General features: G+C 40.8%; 1 protein-coding gene and 1 long non-coding RNA gene across 2 annotated transcripts; one reads left to right on the forward strand and one right to left on the reverse strand.

The window, feature by feature from the left end:
* Nucleotides 1–850: 850 nt before the first annotated feature.
* Nucleotides 851–17600, reverse strand: LOC131016781 (uncharacterized). Its single transcript, XM_057945508.1, has 2 exons — nt 16841–17600; nt 851–1909 (listed from the first exon to the last, which is right to left on the reverse strand). The coding sequence occupies exons 1-2, from the start codon at nt 17108–17110 to the stop codon at nt 1052–1054; spliced, it is 1128 nt and encodes a 375-aa protein (XP_057801491.1). The 5' UTR covers nt 17111–17600; the 3' UTR covers nt 851–1051.
* Nucleotides 4455–5346, forward strand: LOC131016782 (uncharacterized). The gene is made up of 2 exons (XR_009099218.1): nt 4455–4935; nt 5010–5346. It is a non-coding gene; the product is annotated as an uncharacterized LOC131016782 (long non-coding RNA).
* Nucleotides 17601–20700: the final 3100 nt, after the last annotated feature.

The following is a 20700-nucleotide window of genomic DNA, read 5'->3' on the forward strand; positions in this document are numbered from 1 at the left end:
TGGCAGATTCGACAGTGACTTGAGCAACTATTCGGAGATTTAGCGACAACAACTTCCTCGTGCCGGTGGGAGATTCGAGCAGCGCGTGGCAGTGGCCCTCTCTCTGCGATGGATTGAGCTTCGAGATTACTTGGTTCATGAACGCCAGCTGGCAAGAGAACTCCACCGGGATTCCATCGATGTGGATTGTGTTAGTCGAGATGTTGCGGTTGGATTCGGGGTTAGGGTTCTCTGATGGTGTTGTTGGTAAGGTGAGTGGAGAAGTGGAATCCCCCCATTTCTTGCCCTTGCGCTGTCGCTGCTCTACAATTTCATTCTCTTCAGATTTAAATTTAAAATTGAAATTTCACCTTAAATTAAATGTATAATTTCAATAAAATAAAAGAATTTTAAACACCAGTAAAATAAAAGAATTAAGTTTAAAAGTTAATAAAGGATTAAGCATTTAAAAAGTGTCATTAGCACTACCCCTATTATAAATTTACTTTTACTCTACTTAATTACACCTACTTTAATAACTTTCTTAAAACTTGTGTTGAATCCCAACTGGTACTCTATTTCATGGATGGAGAAAGTAATAAAATGAGTGGTGATTTTTATGTAGTGTTAAAATGGTTCCATCATTGTATGAATAAACGATTGAGATTGAATTAAAGATGATTTTTTTTTTGTGTAAATAAGGGGTATATATTTATAAAAATAAAAGATAAGGAAAAAATGTGAGGTCATGTTCTAAATATAAAAGTATATTTTTTATAAACATAAAAATTTGACAAAAGTATCATATATTTTTCGTGGATGGATAAGTAATTGGATACCATAACATTCAAAATTGTGGTACACTTAATTACCTAAAGATAACTAGATATAACCACAATCCATTTATTACATTACCAAATTAAACATCTAATTTCATCAACACATCAAATACATGACCCCATCCCAAAAAGAAAAACACACACACACTAGTTACATGAATAATTAAAACCCAAGCATCAAGGCCCACTCGCTTATTCTCAAATGGCAAAAAAAAAAATACATATCATGAAATTCATTCAAGACCTAACACCATGTGCTGCTTCTTCATCTTATGTGCTATCCCCATGGCGGCCGCCGCGTTACCTTTAGGCTTGGCTCTGCTGGAGTAGTTAGCAAATTTGACGCTGAGGTGCCGCAGCCACCAATCCTCGTCGATGAAGAGCGCCCTCACCGGATAATACAGGAGCTTCGTGACGTAGGCCCCGACGATGGCGTAGAGGGCCATCACGAAGATCATGTCGGAGATGCCCGAGTAATTGGATATGGCGCTCAGAGCCAGAAGGTAGCTGAGGCACATGAACACCAGGCAGAGGTGGAGGATCAAGAATACTGGCGAGCCCGGGACCACGAATATCACGATCACGGCTGACAGCGCGAACGCGAACGAGTTCGCCGGCATGAAAGACCGGTAGTGGTCGTTCTCCATCACCATCCGCCCCGCCATGGTTTCCGCAGATGCGGGCGCTGAGTAAAATCTTGTCTGGTGGCGGCGGCTGCCGAGAAGAGTGTTGCCAATATTTTTTTCCTCCTGGGGAGGAGGATAAAGTCCGCCGGGGGGCTGCAGCACCGCCTGATAGGTGGCGGCCACGATGAGCGTGGCCACCACTAAGATGGCGTTGCGCATCTCGAGTGTGAGTTCTCGGGTTAGATAGTAGTAGGCTCGGGAGACTGCTTCGAAGTAACCTGCTTCACTCAGCACGTAGTTTGTTGTTGTTTCAGGGAGGAAAATTTCATCACGTCTCTTGGCTCCATTTTCTTCTAAAGTTTGCTTCACCAAATTTTGATTATGTATTATGGCAAGGTCCAGAGCGGTCCTCTTCTCAGAATTCAGTCTGTTTAATTTAACCAGACCGACTATCTTTTTCGCCCCCTACAATAAAGAATTCCATTAATTAATATAAAATATGAAATCAAAGAGCTCTTAAGATTCTTAGCACACATATAAAATGTGTAACAGCTTATTTTACAATGTTACACATTAAAAAGGTATTTTATTAAAAAAAAATACTACTATATTTTCACAATTTTATCGGTATGGCTAAAATTTCTTTATACTATTTGATTAGAGTAGGGTGTTGCCCCCCCCCCCCCTCTCTCTATATATATATATTCTCACCTTATCTGTCACGACCGCACTTGCTAAGGATAGCAAATTCGGGAAAACCGCGACTAAGGGAGGGAATTTAGGAGCGGGATTTAGAAAGGGGCATATTCGGTTTCTTGATGACTTGACTTGTATAAAGAAATCAATCGAAATATCTAGATATCAATGAAGGCCACAAGGGGACCGTACATAATATTATCCCAAAACGGGGTACTCAATAGTTTTAGTACATTATTCAATAATACATATTGTTTGACATAATATCTTAACATAATCAGTGTTCGCAGCGGAATAACAATTTGAGTATATGTATGAAGACATATACTCTACTCTGAGGTAATCATCCTAGTTTGACAAAGCTCCGCTTGCACACTACATCCTCGATCACCGCTCAACCTGCACATTTAAAAATACATGCAGGGCTAAGTACAAAAGTACTTAGTGGACACTTGCCGAAATTTACATACATGCATAATATTTTATTGTCAAGCCTTTCAACAGTAGTAAAATACGAGGGTTTTCCTTTAAAGACTCGTATTTACCAAACATAATATCATTTCTTTCATCAATAACCCGCGCAGGTATTTTATATCATTAATCACCATATCAGTAACTCGTGCCGAGAGGGAGGCCTCCCTCTACGGACACTATGATCGGCCAACCCGCTAGATGACTCACGATCACAAGGTGTACACTAATTCCGAAGGGATTTGCGGTCCCATCCAGAATCCGAATTCGATTAACATCAGATAGGCAATTAATAATAAAACATAAAGCATTTAGGCATTGACAATATCATTTAAATTCATAAACATAAAGTCTTAACAATTCTAATATATAATTTTAGTTTATACGTAGAAAGCCTACCTGAATAGCAGACTCACGGTTTAGCTCTAACTCTGGTGCTTGACCTTTAATTCGAGAAAATAAAATAAGATTCTAATTCTCGAAAAATCTCAATAAATGAGGATGCGTGAAATGATTATGCATGACTCATATTCCTTTAATTAAATTATGAGATGCTAATCCTATTTAAGGAATTAAAGCTCGTCTTATGAGGTCGGATTATTAATCTTTAATAATCTACTCATCTTAAAATAATCTAATTCACTTACTAATTAATAATTAGTAAGTCTTAAAATCTTCTCTAATTAAATTTAATAGAATAATTATGACGACCCAATTAAAATAAAAATAATCAAGGCCCAAAAGGAATTTAATTCGAGCCCAAAAGAATAAATTCGAAGCCCAGTGCATTAATAATATTAGGCCCAACATCAATTAATTTCTAGAGCCCAACAAATGAGGCCCAAGATAATAAAATCATGAAGCCCAATAAGTGAGCCCATCATCACCCTTTAAAAATTAGTAAATTTTAATATTAATCACTAATTAAAATAATTAGGATTAATAAAGAAGCCTAAAATAATAATTCTTATTGGGTTAAATAAATAAATTTCATTGGACTTAATCAATTAAATCGTAGGAGCCCAAGTAATATAAATTCGAGACCCATTATTAATAAATAATAGGAGTCCAAGTAATAATTAATGTGGACTGGAAAGAATTAATCTTATCTCGTCAAAACCTTAAACTCAAAACATTATCACATAACTATCATTTAGGTTCGAAACTATTTATTCGAACATCAACATGCGCATTAATCATAACTCGTTCTATTTATGTCATCAAGTCAAATATTCCGTCATTTAAAAACAAATCCTATAATATTACATAGATAAATTATATCATCATAGATCATGCTTTCTTATTTTTAAAATCATTTAATCATTTTCAAATAATCCATATTAATAAGTCATTTTGAAAAGAATTAATTTAAATGAGAGTTTAACTCGAAATATTTCATTTTGTAATCCATTTATAAATACTTGAAATAAAGAACTCCATTTAAATAATTAATTTAAAGGTCAATATATAATTAAATTAATCAAGCTCAATTTAAATTAATAATTAAGAGCTCAAATAATTTAAATAGATATAAGCCCAAATTAATTAGATAAATTAAGTCTATCATGTTTTTCTTTGAATAAGGCCCAAACAATTTAATTAAATCGGCCCAAGAGTTTAATTAAATCGGCCCAAGAGGGAGCCCAATATTTTCGGCCCAAACCCGGCTCAAACCCGGCCCAAACCCGGCTGAAACCCGGCCCAAACCCGGCTGAAACCCTAACCTAAATATACACACACAATAAAACACACTCAGCACACACACATCAAATGCGCCTCTCTCTCTCTATCTCTATCTCTCGGCTCTTTCTCTCCCTACTCTCTCTGCTGTCTCTCTTTACTCTCTCTGCTCTCTCTCTTCGTTCTGCCGCCGCCGCTGCCGTTCAACGGCGCCGTCGCCGCCGGCGAGCGGCGCGGCCTCTCCTCCTCTCTCCCTGAACTCTTCCCCCCCCTCTTCTCCTCTATCTCTCTCGCTCAATCTCGGCCGCTGGAAAGGCACAGCAGCGCAACCACGCCGCCGCTCCGTCGCCTCCGCCTCTCTTCCATGGCAGATCCGCCGCCGCTGCAACTGGATCTCGGCGAGCACCGTCGACTGGAAGCCGCTGGAGCTGCTGCTGCTTCGCCGGGAGTCGAGCTGTCGCCGCCTGGAGCTGCTGCTGCTCGCCCGGAGTCGCCGCTGGCTGGCCTGCGATCGACGGCCAGCAGCTCGCTGGAGGAGCGCCGCCGTCAGCCGCTGCCGTTGGCAGCAAGAATCCGGCAGCCGCCTCTCCTGGAGTCGCCGTCGCCGTGAGTCGCTGTGAGGAGCCGAGCACCGTCTCACAAAGGTAAGCCCCGGATCTCCCTATTCTCATTTCATTTTAAATTAAAAACTGAAACTCCTCTTTCCCTTTCTTGGCAGATCGGAGACAACCGCGGCTCCGTCGCCGTCCGTCAACCGCCGGCGACGACGAGCCACCGAGGCTGCCCTCCCCCTGACCTCGACTCACACACGCAATCAGCCAACACAAAGGGTTTTTGTGCGAGAATCATATACTGTAATTGCTCAAATAAAAGTTTTAACTCTTTCCTTGTAACTTCAGTTCACAAGTACATATTTAGTAACTGTAAATCTATGAATTTGCTACTCATTTTCTTCATTTATCAAAGCATATGTAAATCTGAGTTAATGAGCATGTGTTGGTATTCTGGAATTGATGTATACAATTGAAGGATAATATATAAATTAGAAATATAAACCTTGAATGATGAAAGATGTGGTGTCGTTTCTTGGCTGCGAGAGAGATGGTAGATGAATGTGAGAGGTGGGAATTGGCTGAAAAATGGTGTAGGTTATAAAAGAAAAAAAATGGGTTGGCTTGGATGGAAATTCTTCAACTTACAGGTATGAACACTTTCAGCCTGCATGTAAGACTGAAGAATTTCCTTCAGCATGCGCTCAAAAATTCTTCAGCATGCTTTAGGATTCAGCATGCTTAAGATTATTCTAATTAAAATATCCAAGAGATTAATATATTAATTATAAGGTTCCAAACTCATTTAAATACATTAAGACATATAAGCCTAATTCTTATTGAAGCATAAAATCCATTTGAGCTTGCTTCTAACATAAAATAAATTACTCATGGGCTTAAGTAAACAATCGATAAAAGATTCATATTTAACACTTCAGTGTTAAATTCTCCACAATAAATTAATGGACTCAAAATATATTTTGAGTGCATCATCTATTGAAAATAAAAAAAATAAATCATCACATATATAAATTATCAAATTCATATAAGTTCGTATTTTATTAATGGAAGCTGAACTCTAATTACCATAATAATTCCTTAAATCAGTAATTAAAAGTATATAATCCTTAATAAAAAGTCGGGTCATTACATACTATCCCCCTTAAAAAAATTTCGTCCCGAAATTTGCATACCTATGTGAAAAGTTCTGGGTATTTTTCTTTCATCTGGTCCTCAAGTTCCCACGTTGCTTCTTCCGGTCCATGGTGTCTCCACAGTATTTTGACTGACGCGATCGATTTATTCCTTAACTCTTGCACCTTTCGGTCCAAAATGGCTTCAGGTTTTTCCTCGTACGTCAAGTCTGGGTTAAGAATCATTTCATCTTGGTGAATCACGTGTTTGGGGTCAAACACGTACCGTCTCAGCTGTGACACGTGGAACACATTGTGAACGTTTCCAAAGCTAGGTGGCAGTGCCAACCTATACGCTACGGGACCTATTCTTTCAAGGATCTCATAAGGTCCTACAAAACGAGGTCTCAACTTACCCTTAACACCGAATCTAACGATCCCTTTCGAGGGTGATATTTTAAGGAAAACCTTGTCTCCAATCTGAAATTGTAGTTCAGTTCGTCGGGTATCAGCATAAGACTTCTGTCTGTCCTGAGCCTCTTTAATTCTTGCTCTAATCTGGCGGATGGTCTCAATCATCTCGCTTACTGCATCTGGCCCAAGGATTTTTCTTTCACCCACCTCATCCCAGTAAAGTGGTGATCTACACTTCCTTCCATACAGCGCCTCATAAGGTGCCATATCAATGGTTGCCTGGTAACTATTGTTGTAGGCGAATTCGATTAACGGCAGCACTGATTCCCAACTTCCTCCTCGGTCTAGCACCACTGTCCTCAACATATCTTCAAGGGTCTGAATTGTCCTTTCTGATTGTCCATCTGTTTGAGGGTGAAAGGCGGTGCTAAAGTTTAATCTCGTTCCCAACTCTTTCTGCAAACTGATCCAAAATCTAGAAGTAAATTTTGAATCTCTATCTGAAGTAATGGATATTGGTATTCCATGTAGCCGTACAATCTCACGAATGTACAGTTGGGCTAGTTTCTCCGATCCATGGGTAATTGGAATCGGTATAAAATGAGCGCTCTTTGTGAGACGGTCTACTATTACCCAAATAGCTGTGTTGCCCCTATTTGTCTTGGGTAGACCCGTCACGAAATCCATCGCTATGTGCTCCCACTTCCATTCTGGGATTTCCAATGGCTGTAATTTCCCATATGGTCGTTGATGTAAAGCTTTCACTTGCTGGCATGCAAGGCAACGCTCTACAAACGAGGCTATATCTCGTTTCATCCCGTCCCACCAAAACTTCTGTTTTAGATCTTGGTACATTTTGGTACTTCCGGGATGAGCGGTATAGGGCGTGTCATGAGCTTCACTCATGATCTCGTTTCTGAGTTCCTCGTTATGGGGAACACACAATCTTCCTTCAAAAAGAACTGCGTTATCCGTTGCCTCTTGGTAGCCTCCTGGCGTGCCTGTTCGGATCTTGAGACGAACTTTTTCCAAGCTCTCATCCGCTCTCTGGGCACTGACGATCCTTTCTCTGAGGTCTGGGACGGCTACTAGAGTTGCAATAATTGCTCTTGTCGTTGCCGGTGGCTGAACCACTTCTATCTTTAATTTGTCAAAATCCCTTACAAGCGTGTCCTCTTGAGTGAGAAGAAGTCCTAACTCGGATTGAGTTTTACGACTTAAAGCATCAGCTACTACATTAGCTTTTCCCGGGTGGTAGTTGATACCGCAGTCGTAATCCTTCACGAGCTCGAGCCATCTCCTCTGTCTCATATTCAAGTCTTTCTGCTCGAAAAAGTACTTAAGGCTTTTGTGATCAGTGAAGATTTCACATCTAACTCCGTATAGATGGTGTCTCCAAATTTTCAGAGCATGCACAATTGCTGCTAGTTCCAGATCATGAGTGGGGTAGTTCAATTCATGTGGCCTTAGTTGTCGCGAGGCGTAGGCAATGACCTTTCCTTCTTGCATCAACACACAACCTAGCCCATTTTTGGACGCGTCCGTGAAGATCACGTATTCTTTATCGGCTGCTGGAACCGCTAGCACTGGTGCAGTTGTCAATTTCTTCTTCAGCTCTTGGAAGCTGGCTTCACACTCTTCGTTCCACTTATACTTGATTCCTTTGCGAAGTAATTGCGTCATTGGTCTTGCTATTTTAGAGAATCCTTCGATGAATCTCCGGTAGTATCCTGCCAAACCTAAGAAACTTCGGATTTCATTAGGTGTAGTTGGTGATTTCCACTCGCGCACTGCTTGCACCTTGGCGGGGTCCACCTTGATTCCATCTGCTGATACGATGTGCCCTAGAAACATTACTTCTTTCAACCAAAATTCGCACTTGCTGAATTTGGCGAACAACTTCTCCGTCTTTAATGTCTCCAGGATGATTCTTAAATGATTTTCATGCTCTTGGTCATTCTTAGAATAGATGAGGATATCATCTATAAACACTAAGACAAATTTGTCTAAGTATGGATGGAAAACTCGATTCATGAGGTCCATGAATACTGCCGGTGCATTGGTTAGACCAAATGGCATGACAACGAATTCATAATGACCATATCTTGTGCGGAAAGCGGTCTTAGATATATCCTCTGGTCTGATCTTCAGTTGATGATACCCAGACCTTAAATCTATTTTTGAGAATACACTGGCTCCTTTAAGTTGATCGAACAAATCATCTATCCTTGGAAGAGGGTATTTGTTTTTAAGCGTCAGTTTGTTCAACTCTCGATAATCAATGCACATTCTCATGGTTCCATCTTTCTTCTTGACAAAGAGTACAGGCGCTCCCCAAGGCGAGACACTGGGTCTGATGAAACCCAAGTCCAAGAGTTCCTGTAGTTGCACCTTTAATTCTTGTAGTTCCTTTGGGGCCATCCTGTACGGTGCCTTTGATACTGGGGCAGATCCAGGTTCTAGATCAATGGTGAAATCTAGTTGCATGTCTGGAGGTAGTCCTGGCAATATTTCAGGAAAAACTTCTGGAAAGTCTCGTACTATTGCCACATCTTCCACCTTCTTGTCTTCACTAGCTTCCCCGTTTAGGTAGACGAGATAAGCTGTGCTTCCTTCCTTCATCATCTCTTTTCTGGCTTGTAATGCGGATATCACTGGTACTCTTTTCTTCATACCTATGCCGTGAAATTCCGTCGGTTCCTTTCCAGGTGGTCGAAGAGAAATTTTTCGTTCACTACAAAGGATGGTGGCGTGATTCTCAGCTAGCCAGTCCATTCCTAAGATCATATCTACGTCCCACATGAGCAGAATATTAAGATTGTTCGCTACCATCTTAAGTTCTCCTATTTCAAATTCTACGTTCGAGCAAACATGTGTGGTGGTAGATCTTTCTCCTGAGGGTGTAGTGATTCTTAAGGCACACTTAGCTCGTTCTGATTCGATTTCTACGGTATCTACGCAAGGGGCAGATATAAAAGAATGCGAGGCACCAGTATCGAACAGAATCATTATGGAAAAACCTTTAAGCTTGCCCATACCTGCCAGGTTTCCCTGGTTTTTCTCGGGCTGGTTTTGGGTGAGAGCAAAGGCTCTCGCCTGCTGCGGCAATGGTTGTTGCCGCCTCTGTTGCTGTTGGCGCTGTTGGTTCTTGTGTTGGTATTGCTGCTGGTATGGCTGTTGTTGGCGGGGCTGGTATTGGTATTGCTGCTGGTATGGCTGTTGTTGGCGGGGCTGGTGTTGCCCTTGAACTGCTTGCAGGGGCTGGGCATAAGTGGCCCTGATTGCCGCGCCCTGCTGTTTGTTGGGGCATTGTGAGGAGTAGTGGCCCTTCTGGCCACACGTGTAGCAACTGTCAGTTCCAGCCTTACAGACACCACGATGTGGTTTGTGGCATTTTGGACAAAGGGGAACTTCATTTTGTCTTTGGCTGCCTCCAGCCGGGGCAGGACCCTGTTGCTTCCCTTGTCCTTGTTGCTGATATTGTCCCAACGGCGCATTTCCTTGCCATGGCCTCTTGTTAGTCTGGTTTTCATTTCCTCTATGGTCGTTCCAGTTGCGCTTCCCTTTAAAGTTCTGAGGGCGTGCAGGTGGGTTGGCTGGCGCTGGGGTCTGTGATGGAGCCAACCTTTCTACTGGCATCGCAGCTTCGATGTCCAGTGCCCTGTTCAAAGATTCAGTGTATGAGAGTCCACCATGACTAGCTAGAGTCATCCGAATCTCGTGCCTCAGACCGGCACAAAATTTCTCCGCCATTTTCTCATCAGTATCCACCTGTTGTGGAGCATAACGCGATAGATCGCAGAACTCTCTGTCATACTCTGTCACCGTCTTCTTCCCTTGTTTCAGGCTATAGAACTCAGCCTCCTTCTTCTTTCTGTAGCTCTTGGGAATATACTTATCATATAATCCCGTCTTAAAGTCTTCCCAAGTGTATACTGCCCATTGTTCGGGAGTCAGAGTCTTTCGGCGGGCTTCCCACCAAAAGTCAGCCGATCCGGCTAGTTGGAAAGACATACACGAGAGTCGCTCCTCTTCTGTGCAGTGTAGGAAGGTGAAGATACGCTCCAAGGCGCGTATCCAAGCTTCGGCCTCGGCTGGGTCGCCTGTCCCAGTGAATGTGGGCGGATTCTGTCGAAGAAACAGTTCTTCAGTCCTTCTAGCAGGGGGTGGAGGGGGTGGGGTAGGTTCCCTGTCGTTTCGCCGCCCTTCAGGTATTTCATCGCGATTTCCATCATTGTTAACGTTTCTCCTAGGGGGGCGACCTCGTTTAGGCGGCATTCTGCAAATTACAAACACCCTTTTTTATACATTCTATACAGGAATCTCTAAGGCAATTAATAAAGAACTGTTTGTTAAATTTAACTTATCATAACTCTAAAACTAAGATATTAACAGGAACCGTTGCATACACAAGTCACATTATTCAAAGTTACTACATTCTTAACTGACTCGTGAAGAATAAAACCCGTAGAGAAACATAAAACATACACGAGATCGTCGTAGAAAACCCATGCTAGGGTCATTTATATCTCATGGAAAATTGTCTCATCGAGGGCTTTTACATTGTCAACCCAAAATGTAAGTAAAGTCTATCCAGTACTCCCTATGATGTACCGGCTTACTAGTTAAGTAATCACAAAAGGGTTTTTTTTTTTTTTTTTTTTTTTCGCGGAATGTCCTAGAGACCAACATTTCCGTACTAATGCTAGCTAGAAACAACATAAATAAAAACATAGTCATTGGAACGAATTATCGTTTCCAGAGTACATCCACAAGCTAAAAACTATCAAATCTGTGAACTCTCAGTCGCGGTACGACTGTTCCTCGGTGACGCCAGGGGGTCCTCTTCTGGATCCTCCTCGGGGTCCTCCTCCTCATCCTCCTCCTTATCCTCGCCCGGCTCCCAGCTGGGCAACGGAGTCTCTCCCTGGCCCTCGCCTGTCTCCTGCATGATCTGGGCTGAGCGGAAGATATCGTCCACAATCTCACGGATCGGATCGTCTCTGGTGCTGATCCTGGCCGTGGCACGAGGCTTGATTGGAGCTGGAGTTGGCACGGGTTCAGGACGAGTAATCCTTATCGTACCATACTGCGCTGTATCGTCATCCTCCTGCATAGGGTATTTGCCCCTATCTAGAAACTCCCTCATGTTGGCCATGACCCTGTCGACATCTGCCATGGCAGCCTCAAACCTTGCGTCTATGGTAGGTATCAGTGGTGGTGAAGGAGTAGTAGCTCGGATCGCTGAGTCAGGAGGCGATGGGAAATCCCTACGAGCCCGTGGACGAGAAGGGCCTGCCTCGTCATCGTGCCTACCACGGCGCCCTAGAACTGAGGCACGTGGTGGAGAATCTCGTGGCAAGGCCATCGGAGACTCAGGGGCAGTAGCGGGTGTCTCCGCTGGCAAAGGCGTCCCCACTTGTACGTAGTCTCCCGGAAGGATGTAGGGCCCTAGAGGGGCGCGGCCCCACAAAGTGAAACAGATCTGAAGCTCCGCAATAAAGCTAGGGAAGTCTCCCATGAGGTCGTGGTAATCTTCTCGGCGAAAGATGTAGTGGGCAGAGATCTGCCTAGCCCATCCCTGCCACTCGGAAGGTAACAGTAAGATCAACCTCTGGATACCGTCATACCCTGATACTCCATGTGCACTCGCCTCGACCCAGTGTCTGTGAAAACCTGCGAGGAACTGTCCGAGGTTATCCCCGTGACATGGAGCATAGGTGCGGTAGGACCGCTCGACCTCCTCTGGACTAGCCCATGGGGGCAGTGGTCGTCGTCGGGTGAAAACAGTCCTCGCCATCTAACAAAGGAAGTTCTATCGTCAAAAGTAGCACACGACAAGTAACTTAAGGCGATAAGGTTCTAAATATCTAAAATCGGAAAACAAGTTCGGTTCAATAACCATAACGTGCAAAAATACCTCATCATCTAAATCTAGCATTTACACAAGCCATACAGGTTCTTAATACTTAATTATAGATTACTAATTCGACTATCATATAGTTCTAGTGTCGTTGTTTCCCGAACTTAGGGCTTGTTATGTGATGATGATATTTTCTTAAATCTAGCAACGAGCACTAAAAGTTTCAACAAAATAAGTTCAAAAGGCCAAGCTAATTCGAGATCTCATCGTAGAAAAACACTCGAATATTTAAGTTATGCCCATGCCATCAACGTACTATTGGCGTTCGTTACGCTGCTCAATCTTCATGCTCGTGGTTTCATCATGCGACCCTTCGTGTATTCTTCTTTCTCTATTTCGACCATCATTGTCGATGTCATCGTAACATGAAGAAAAATTAAGGCATCTCCCTAAGTTCTCTTCTATGTTCCGTCGTGAGAGTGAGCATATATAACTTAACAGTTCTAAGTTCTTGTGATTCATACCATAGTCATACTTATTCATGCTTCATACATTTCAAGAAATTAACTAAATTAAAACTTGAAAGTACTTACCATAACCTCCGTTGAGCGTGACGAGATGTAGTGCCAAGCTTTTGTCAACTAGTTCAAAAGTGTATTAACTTACTTAATCTAGACTCAACTTAGAAGGAATGAGTAGTACTCAGAGCAAAAGAAATGCTCTGATACCATTCTGTCACGACCGCACTTGCTAAGGATAGCAAATTCGGGAAAACCGCGACTAAGGGAGGGAATTTAGGAGCGGGATTTAGAAAGGGGCATATTCGGTTTCTTGATGACTTGACTTGTATAAAGAAATCAATCGAAATATCTAGATATCAATGAAGGCCACAAGGGGACCGTACATAATATTATCCCAAAACGGGGTACTCAATAGTTTTAGTACATTATTCAATAATACATATTGTTTGACATAATATCTTAACATAATCAGTGTTCGCAGCGGAATAACAATTTGAGTATATGTATGAAGACATATACTCTACTCTGAGGTAATCATCCTAGTTTGACAAAGCTCCGCTTGCACACTACATCCTCGATCACCGCTCAACCTGCACATTTAAAAATACATGCAGGGCTAAGTACAAAAGTACTTAGTGGACACTTGCCGAAATTTACATACATGCATAATATTTTATTGTCAAGCCTTTCAACAGTAGTAAAATACGAGGGTTTTCCTTTAAAGACTCGTATTTACCAAACATAATATCATTTCTTTCATCAATAACCCGCGCAGGTATTTTATATCATTAATCACCATATCAGTAACTCGTGCCGAGAGGGAGGCCTCCCTCTACGGACACTATGATCGGCCAACCCGCTAGATGACTCACGATCACAAGGTGTACACTAATTCCGAAGGGATTTGCGGTCCCATCCAGAATCCGAATTCGATTAACATCAGATAGGCAATTAATAATAAAACATAAAGCATTTAGGCATTGACAATATCATTTAAATTCATAAACATAAAGTCTTAACAATTCTAATATATAATTTTAGTTTATACGTAGAAAGCCTACCTGAATAGCAGACTCACGGTTTAGCTCTAACTCTGGTGCTTGACCTTTAATTCGAGAAAATAAAATAAGATTCTAATTCTCGAAAAATCTCAATAAATGAGGATGCGTGAAATGATTATGCATGACTCATATTCCTTTAATTAAATTATGAGATGCTAATCCTATTTAAGGAATTAAAGCTCGTCTTATGAGGTCGGATTATTAATCTTTAATAATCTACTCATCTTAAAATAATCTAATTCACTTACTAATTAATAATTAGTAAGTCTTAAAATCTTCTCTAATTAAATTTAATAGAATAATTATGACGACCCAATTAAAATAAAAATAATCAAGGCCCAAAAGGAATTTAATTCGAGCCCAAAAGAATAAATTCGAAGCCCAGTGCATTAATAATATTAGGCCCAACATCAATTAATTTCTAGAGCCCAACAAATGAGGCCCAAGATAATAAAATCATGAAGCCCAATAAGTGAGCCCATCATCACCCTTTAAAAATTAGTAAATTTTAATATTAATCACTAATTAAAATAATTAGGATTAATAAAGAAGCCTAAAATAATAATTCTTATTGGGTTAAATAAATAAATTTCATTGGACTTAATCAATTAAATCGTAGGAGCCCAAGTAATATAAATTCGAGACCCATTATTAATAAATAATAGGAGTCCAAGTAATAATTAATGTGGACTGGAAAGAATTAATCTTATCTCGTCAAAACCTTAAACTCAAAACATTATCACATAACTATCATTTAGGTTCGAAACTATTTATTCGAACATCAACATGCGCATTAATCATAACTCGTTCTATTTATGTCATCAAGTCAAATATTCCGTCATTTAAAAACAAATCCTATAATATTACATAGATAAATTATATCATCATAGATCATGCTTTCTTATTTTTAAAATCATTTAATCATTTTCAAATAATCCATATTAATAAGTCATTTTGAAAAGAATTAATTTAAATGAGAGTTTAACTCGAAATATTTCATTTTGTAATCCATTTATAAATACTTGAAATAAAGAACTCCATTTAAATAATTAATTTAAAGGTCAATATATAATTAAATTAATCAAGCTCAATTTAAATTAATAATTAAGAGCTCAAATAATTTAAATAGATATAAGCCCAAATTAATTAGATAAATTAAGTCTATCATGTTTTTCTTTGAATAAGGCCCAAACAATTTAATTAAATCGGCCCAAACAATTTAATTAAATCGGCCCAAGAGTTTAATTAAATCGGCCCAAGAGGGAGCCCAATATTTTCGGCCCAAACCCGGCTCAAACCCGGCCCAAACCCGGCTGAAACCCGGCCCAAACCCGGCTGAAACCCTAACCTAAATATACACACACAATAAAACACACTCAGCACACACACATCAAATGCGCCTCTCTCTCTCTATCTCTATCTCTCGGCTCTTTCTCTCCCTACTCTCTCTGCTCTCTCTCTTTACTCTCTCTGCTCTCTCTCTTCGTTCTGCCGCCGCCGCTGCCGTTCAACGGCGCCGTCGCCGCCGGCGAGCGGCGCGGCCTCTCCTCCTCTCTCCCTGAACTCTTCCCCCCCCCTCTTCTCCTCTATCTCTCTCGCTCAATCTCGGCCGCTGGAAAGGCACAGCAGCGCAACCACGCCGCCGCTCCGTCGCCTCCGCCTCTCTTCCATGGCAGATCCGCCGCCGCTGCAACTGGATCTCGGCGAGCACCGTCGACTGGAAGCCGCTGGAGCTGCTGCTGCTTCGCCGGGAGTCGAGCTGTCGCCGCCTGGAGCTGCTGCTGCTCGCCCGGAGTCGCCGCTGGCTGGCCTGCGATCGACGGCCAGCAGCTCGCTGGAGGAGCGCCGCCGTCAGCCGCTGCCGTTGGCAGCAAGAATCCGGCAGCCGCCTCTCCTGGAGTCGCCGTCGCCGTGAGTCGCTGTGAGGAGCCGAGCACCGTCTCACAAAGGTAAGCCCCGGATCTCCCTATTCTCATTTCATTTTAAATTAAAAACTGAAACTCCTCTTTCCCTTTCTTGGCAGATCGGAGACAACCGCGGCTCCGTCGCCGTCCGTCAACCGCCGGCGACGACGAGCCACCGAGGCTGCCCTCCCCCTGACCTCGACTCACACACGCAATCAGCCAACACAAAGGGTTTTTGTGCGAGAATCATATACTGTAATTGCTCAAATAAAAGTTTTAACTCTTTCCTTGTAACTTCAGTTCACAAGTACATATTTAGTAACTGTAAATCTATGAATTTGCTACTCATTTTCTTCATTTATCAAAGCATATGTAAATCTGAGTTAATGAGCATGTGTTGGTATTCTGGAATTGATGTATACAATTGAAGGATAATATATAAATTAGAAATATAAACCTTGAATGATGAAAGATGTGGTGTCGTTTCTTGGCTGCGAGAGAGATGGTAGATGAATGTGAGAGGTGGGAATTGGCTGAAAAATGGTGTAGGTTATAAAAGAAAAAAAATGGGTTGGCTTGGATGGAAATTCTTCAACTTACAGGTATGAACACTTTCAGCCTGCATGTAAGACTGAAGAATTTCCTTCAGCATGCGCTCAAAAATTCTTCAGCATGCTTTAGGATTCAGCATGCTTAAGATTATTCTAATTAAAATATCCAAGAGATTAATATATTAATTATAAGGTTCCAAACTCATTTAAATACATTAAGACATATAAGCCTAATTCTTATTGAAGCATAAAATCCATTTGAGCTTGCTTCTAACATAAAATAAATTACTCATGGGCTTAAGTAAACAATCGATAAAAGATTCATATTTAACACTTCAGTGTTAAATTCTCCACAATAAATTAATGGACTCAAAATATATTTTGAGTGCATCATCTATTGAAAATAAAAAAAATAAATCATCACATATATAAATTATCAAATTCATATAAGTTCGTATTTTATTAATGGAAGCTGAACTCTAATTACCATAATAATTCCTTAAATCAGTAATTAAAAGTATATAATCCTTAATAAAAAGTCGGGTCATTACATTATCACAGCCAAATTGAGCAGCAGCGTGAAGGGCCGTGTTGCCGTTGATATCCTTGACGGAGAGAACCGACGCAATCTGATCCCTCCTCCTCAGCCAATCCACCAGCACGCACACAGTGTCGCACCGACGATGCTCTCCAGCGCCACGTGAACAACAGTCTGGTGGTTGTTGTTGACGTCGGCGACCGACTCCGGGCATGCAACCAAGAGCCTTGCAAGAAGCTCCAGATCTTTTATCCCCTTTTCGCGGTCGGCTCTGGTTGCGCATTGCATCAATGGAGTCATACCCTTCTTGCCCTTCACCCGCACCAGCTGCTTGTTGGATCTCGCCATCACCTGCGCCGTGTTTCGGTGCGCCCCTTCCAAGGCCAGGTGGAGGGGGCTCAGCCCCTCCTTGTTGAGCTTCCTGCCCAGCGACGGCATCAGGTTCAAGATCTCCATGGCCACCTCCGTGTTCCCCGCCTTCGCCGCTCTGTGCAGCGGTGTGTCGGCGAAGCTCATCTCCTCGATCTCCTTCCACTCCTTTGCGTGCTTCTTTATCAGTGTGTATATATGTTTCATGCAGCAATCTTCTTTGTTGCTGCAGCCACCCTCACATATAGTTCCTTCATTTAGAATTTCTTCTGCCGTTTTCTCTTTTTCGGCCTCCATTGTTACCACAGGTACAGACATTTGGATGTTGCAATGTAATAAATTAATCTAGCATTTATACATATGGATAAATGAATGCCTATGTACACATGTGATTTGTGATTATGATAACTATTGAAGCAAGGCATTCGGCAATTGACTGCCAATTGAGGAGATTGTGATTCCTTGTTTCTCAAAAGAAAAAAGGAAATTGTGATTCTGTCTTTATTATTGAGTACACAATAGCCTTCTTCTTAATATACCTTTCTTCCCGTTTACTAGTTTATCCAAGAGGAAGTCGAAACGTATTTTTAATCATACTAGTGATGATGACGATGACGATGACGACGATGATGACGACGGGCCTTTGCACATAAAAAAGAATTATTTTAATAAATACTTTTATGAGTTTAAATATATAGTATATTTTATTTTATTTTATAATACTACCCATTTGTGGACGGCACGGGTTTTAAGAAATGTATGGAGTGTAGTGTGAATAGTTTAAGGGTCCCACTTTTTTGGTGTATTAATTAAAGAGATGTGTGGGGTACACTTGCCAAAAAGGGAAATGGGTACTCATTTCGTGGACGGACGAAAAAGCAAATATGTGTACTCATTTCGTGAACGGAAGGAGTAACATTTATCATTTTAATACATTTTTTGAATCAATTATTGGACCAAGTTTGAAAATTATATTAATACTCCTAAAATTGAAAAAAAAAATCATCTAAATTTAATATAAAATTATTTTTAAATAATCTTTACATAATTAATTATAGAGTGGATTTTTAAAATGGCCACTTTCATATTGTAAAGATAAAAAATGTCCACTAAGATAAAAAAACTTAAAAAAATGTCCACTGTTACCAAAATACCCTTCACATTAAAAATTTAAAAAATGTCCACTTTACATCACCCCTTTAAAAAATCTCGCAATTCACAACCCGTGTGAATTCACAACCAAAATTTTTTGGTTGTGAATTTACACTAGTTGTGAATTGAGAATTCACAACCAGTCGAATTCACAACCAGAATTTTTTGTTTGTGAATTCACAACTAGTCGAATTCACAGCCAAAATTTAATTCACAATCAGTCGAATTCACAACCAAAATTTAATTCACAACTAGAATTTTTTGGTTGTGAATTCACAACAAACGAATTCACAACCAAAATTTAATTCACAACCATATTTATGTTGGTTGTGAATTCACAATCACTCGAATTCACAACCTGAATTTAATTCACAACTAGAATTTATTTTGGTTGTGAATTCAAGTAGTTGTGAATTTGAGTTTTTAAAGTTTGAATTCACAATTAAAACTGTAATTTATTTTGATTGTGAATTCGAGTTTTAGTTGTGAATTAATAGATCTGGTTGTGAATTCAAGAATATTAAGTTGTGAATTCATAGATGTGGTCGTGAATTCAAAAACATTAAGCTTTTGTGAATTCATAAATTTGGTTGTGAATTTAAGAACATTAAAAAAAATAATTATACAGCTCAATCAAATTGTTGTACAACACCAAAATACAACAACTCAATCTGCCATAAAAATACATCAATTCCTCTAAATCAACAATCAAAATACAACAAAACACAGAGTCTCCCCAAAATTTTCACTGAATTGGGTGACAAATCATGTCTAAACATAAATTACAATAATAATTAATTAGTATAACTGCATCACCATCAATTACCTCCATTTGAGGTGTAGTAATTAATTAGTAGAGATTTTGGTATACGCAGTCGAGCTACGCCCAATTTCATCGCTGACAATCAACAAAGAAAACTCAGATTAACATTGTCACGATCGCCATGAATCTGCCTGAATTGAATCAAATCACCAATTCTATTGAAGCTTGTATCAGAGCTCTGCTCGTGGGGGCAGAACCAGGCGGAGGTAGTGGAGGGCGGCGTGACCCGGTGGCGGACCAACTCTGTAGCTGCGTGGAGGGGCTACCGGAGCTTAGATCTGAAAGAGAGAGAGAGAGAGAGAGCCAGATCTGCGTGGAGGGGCTACCGGAGATCGAGCATGAGAAAGAGAGAGAGCCAGATTTGTGGCGTCTCCTCCTCAGAAATTAGGGTTTCAGGCGGCGGCGATAGGGTTTCAGGCGGTCGATCGACGGCGCGGCAGCTACTGATTCAGAATTAATTTAGCAGTCTGGCAATCGATGTGGAAGATGTGGCTGCAATTCGAAATCATGCGCAGCTTCTCTCCCCGCTGGAATTCGTTCAAGCAAACCGCGCAATCGCAAGATTGAGATTGAGATTTCGCGGCGTCGTCGTCGTCGGAGGAGGCTTCGCTCCCGAACTTGAAGATTGGGATGGCTCAGATGGCGACCTCGTTGAGGCCGCGGTTCTCGAGCGGCGGGAAATAGGCAGCAGCAGGAGAAGCAGGTGTTCCTCCGCTGCGCGCCGCCGCGAGAAGGAGAAGCGGCGCAGCAGGTCGATGCGGTGCCAGTTGAGGCAGCATTTGATGACGAATATGTAGTAGCTGACGAGGAGGATCGCGGTGGCGAGAATGCCGATGACGGCGACGGTGATGATGGGGAAGTGCGCGGAGGAGGCGAACAGAGAGAGGGGGGAGGAGATGAAATGAGCTATTAGGTTGAGGGGCATTTCCGTCATTTCAACCATAAAGTGGACAGTTTTTAAGTTTTTTATCTTAGTGGACATTTTTTATCTTTATAATATGAAAGTGGACAGCTTTATATATTTACTCTTAATTATAATTCCTAAGATTCTAGCTAGCAAAATTAAACTTCTAATACAATTAATAAATAAATTCTTTGTACTATATTTATAAATTATTAAATAAAAAATTATAATGAATGTGGATGAAGAATTCTAATGAATAATACTATATTTAAATAATTATTAAAATATAAAACGTAAATTATAATATATTTTTTATTTATTATATGTATAATATATTACATTTTACAATTAACCTTAAATTAAGTATATATGAGGGATATAATAGGCAAATCAAATTTTGTAAAATAAGATTCTTTTATAGTATGTATAGATAATACTCCCTCCGTCCGCCAAAAGTAGACAATTTTTACTATATTGGGCGTCCGTAAAGAGTAGACCACTTTCCTTTTATGGAAATTGTCTCACCACCCACTTTAATTTTTTATCCTTACAAACACTCTTTATTTACAAAAAAACTCACCTCAAATTTAATCTCAACCATACATCTCATAAAGTGGTGGGACTA

The sequence above is a fragment of the Salvia miltiorrhiza genome, chromosome 3, assembly GCF_028751815.1.
Source record: "Salvia miltiorrhiza cultivar Shanhuang (shh) chromosome 3, IMPLAD_Smil_shh, whole genome shotgun sequence".
NCBI lineage: Eukaryota > Viridiplantae > Streptophyta > Magnoliopsida > Lamiales > Lamiaceae > Salvia > Salvia miltiorrhiza.

What these genes read in the sequence shown, in the direction of transcription:
- LOC131016781 (XM_057945508.1), bottom strand. Translation starts at nt 17,110, where the DNA reads ATGCGCAACCAGAGCCGACCGCGAAAAGGGGATAAAAGATCTGGAGCT. An exon ending in CTCAATTTGGCTGTGATAAT is followed by an intron (nt 1,910 to 16,840) that starts GTAATGACCCGA and finishes TCTTTATTGTAG; the next exon opens with GGGGCGAAAAAGATAGTCGG.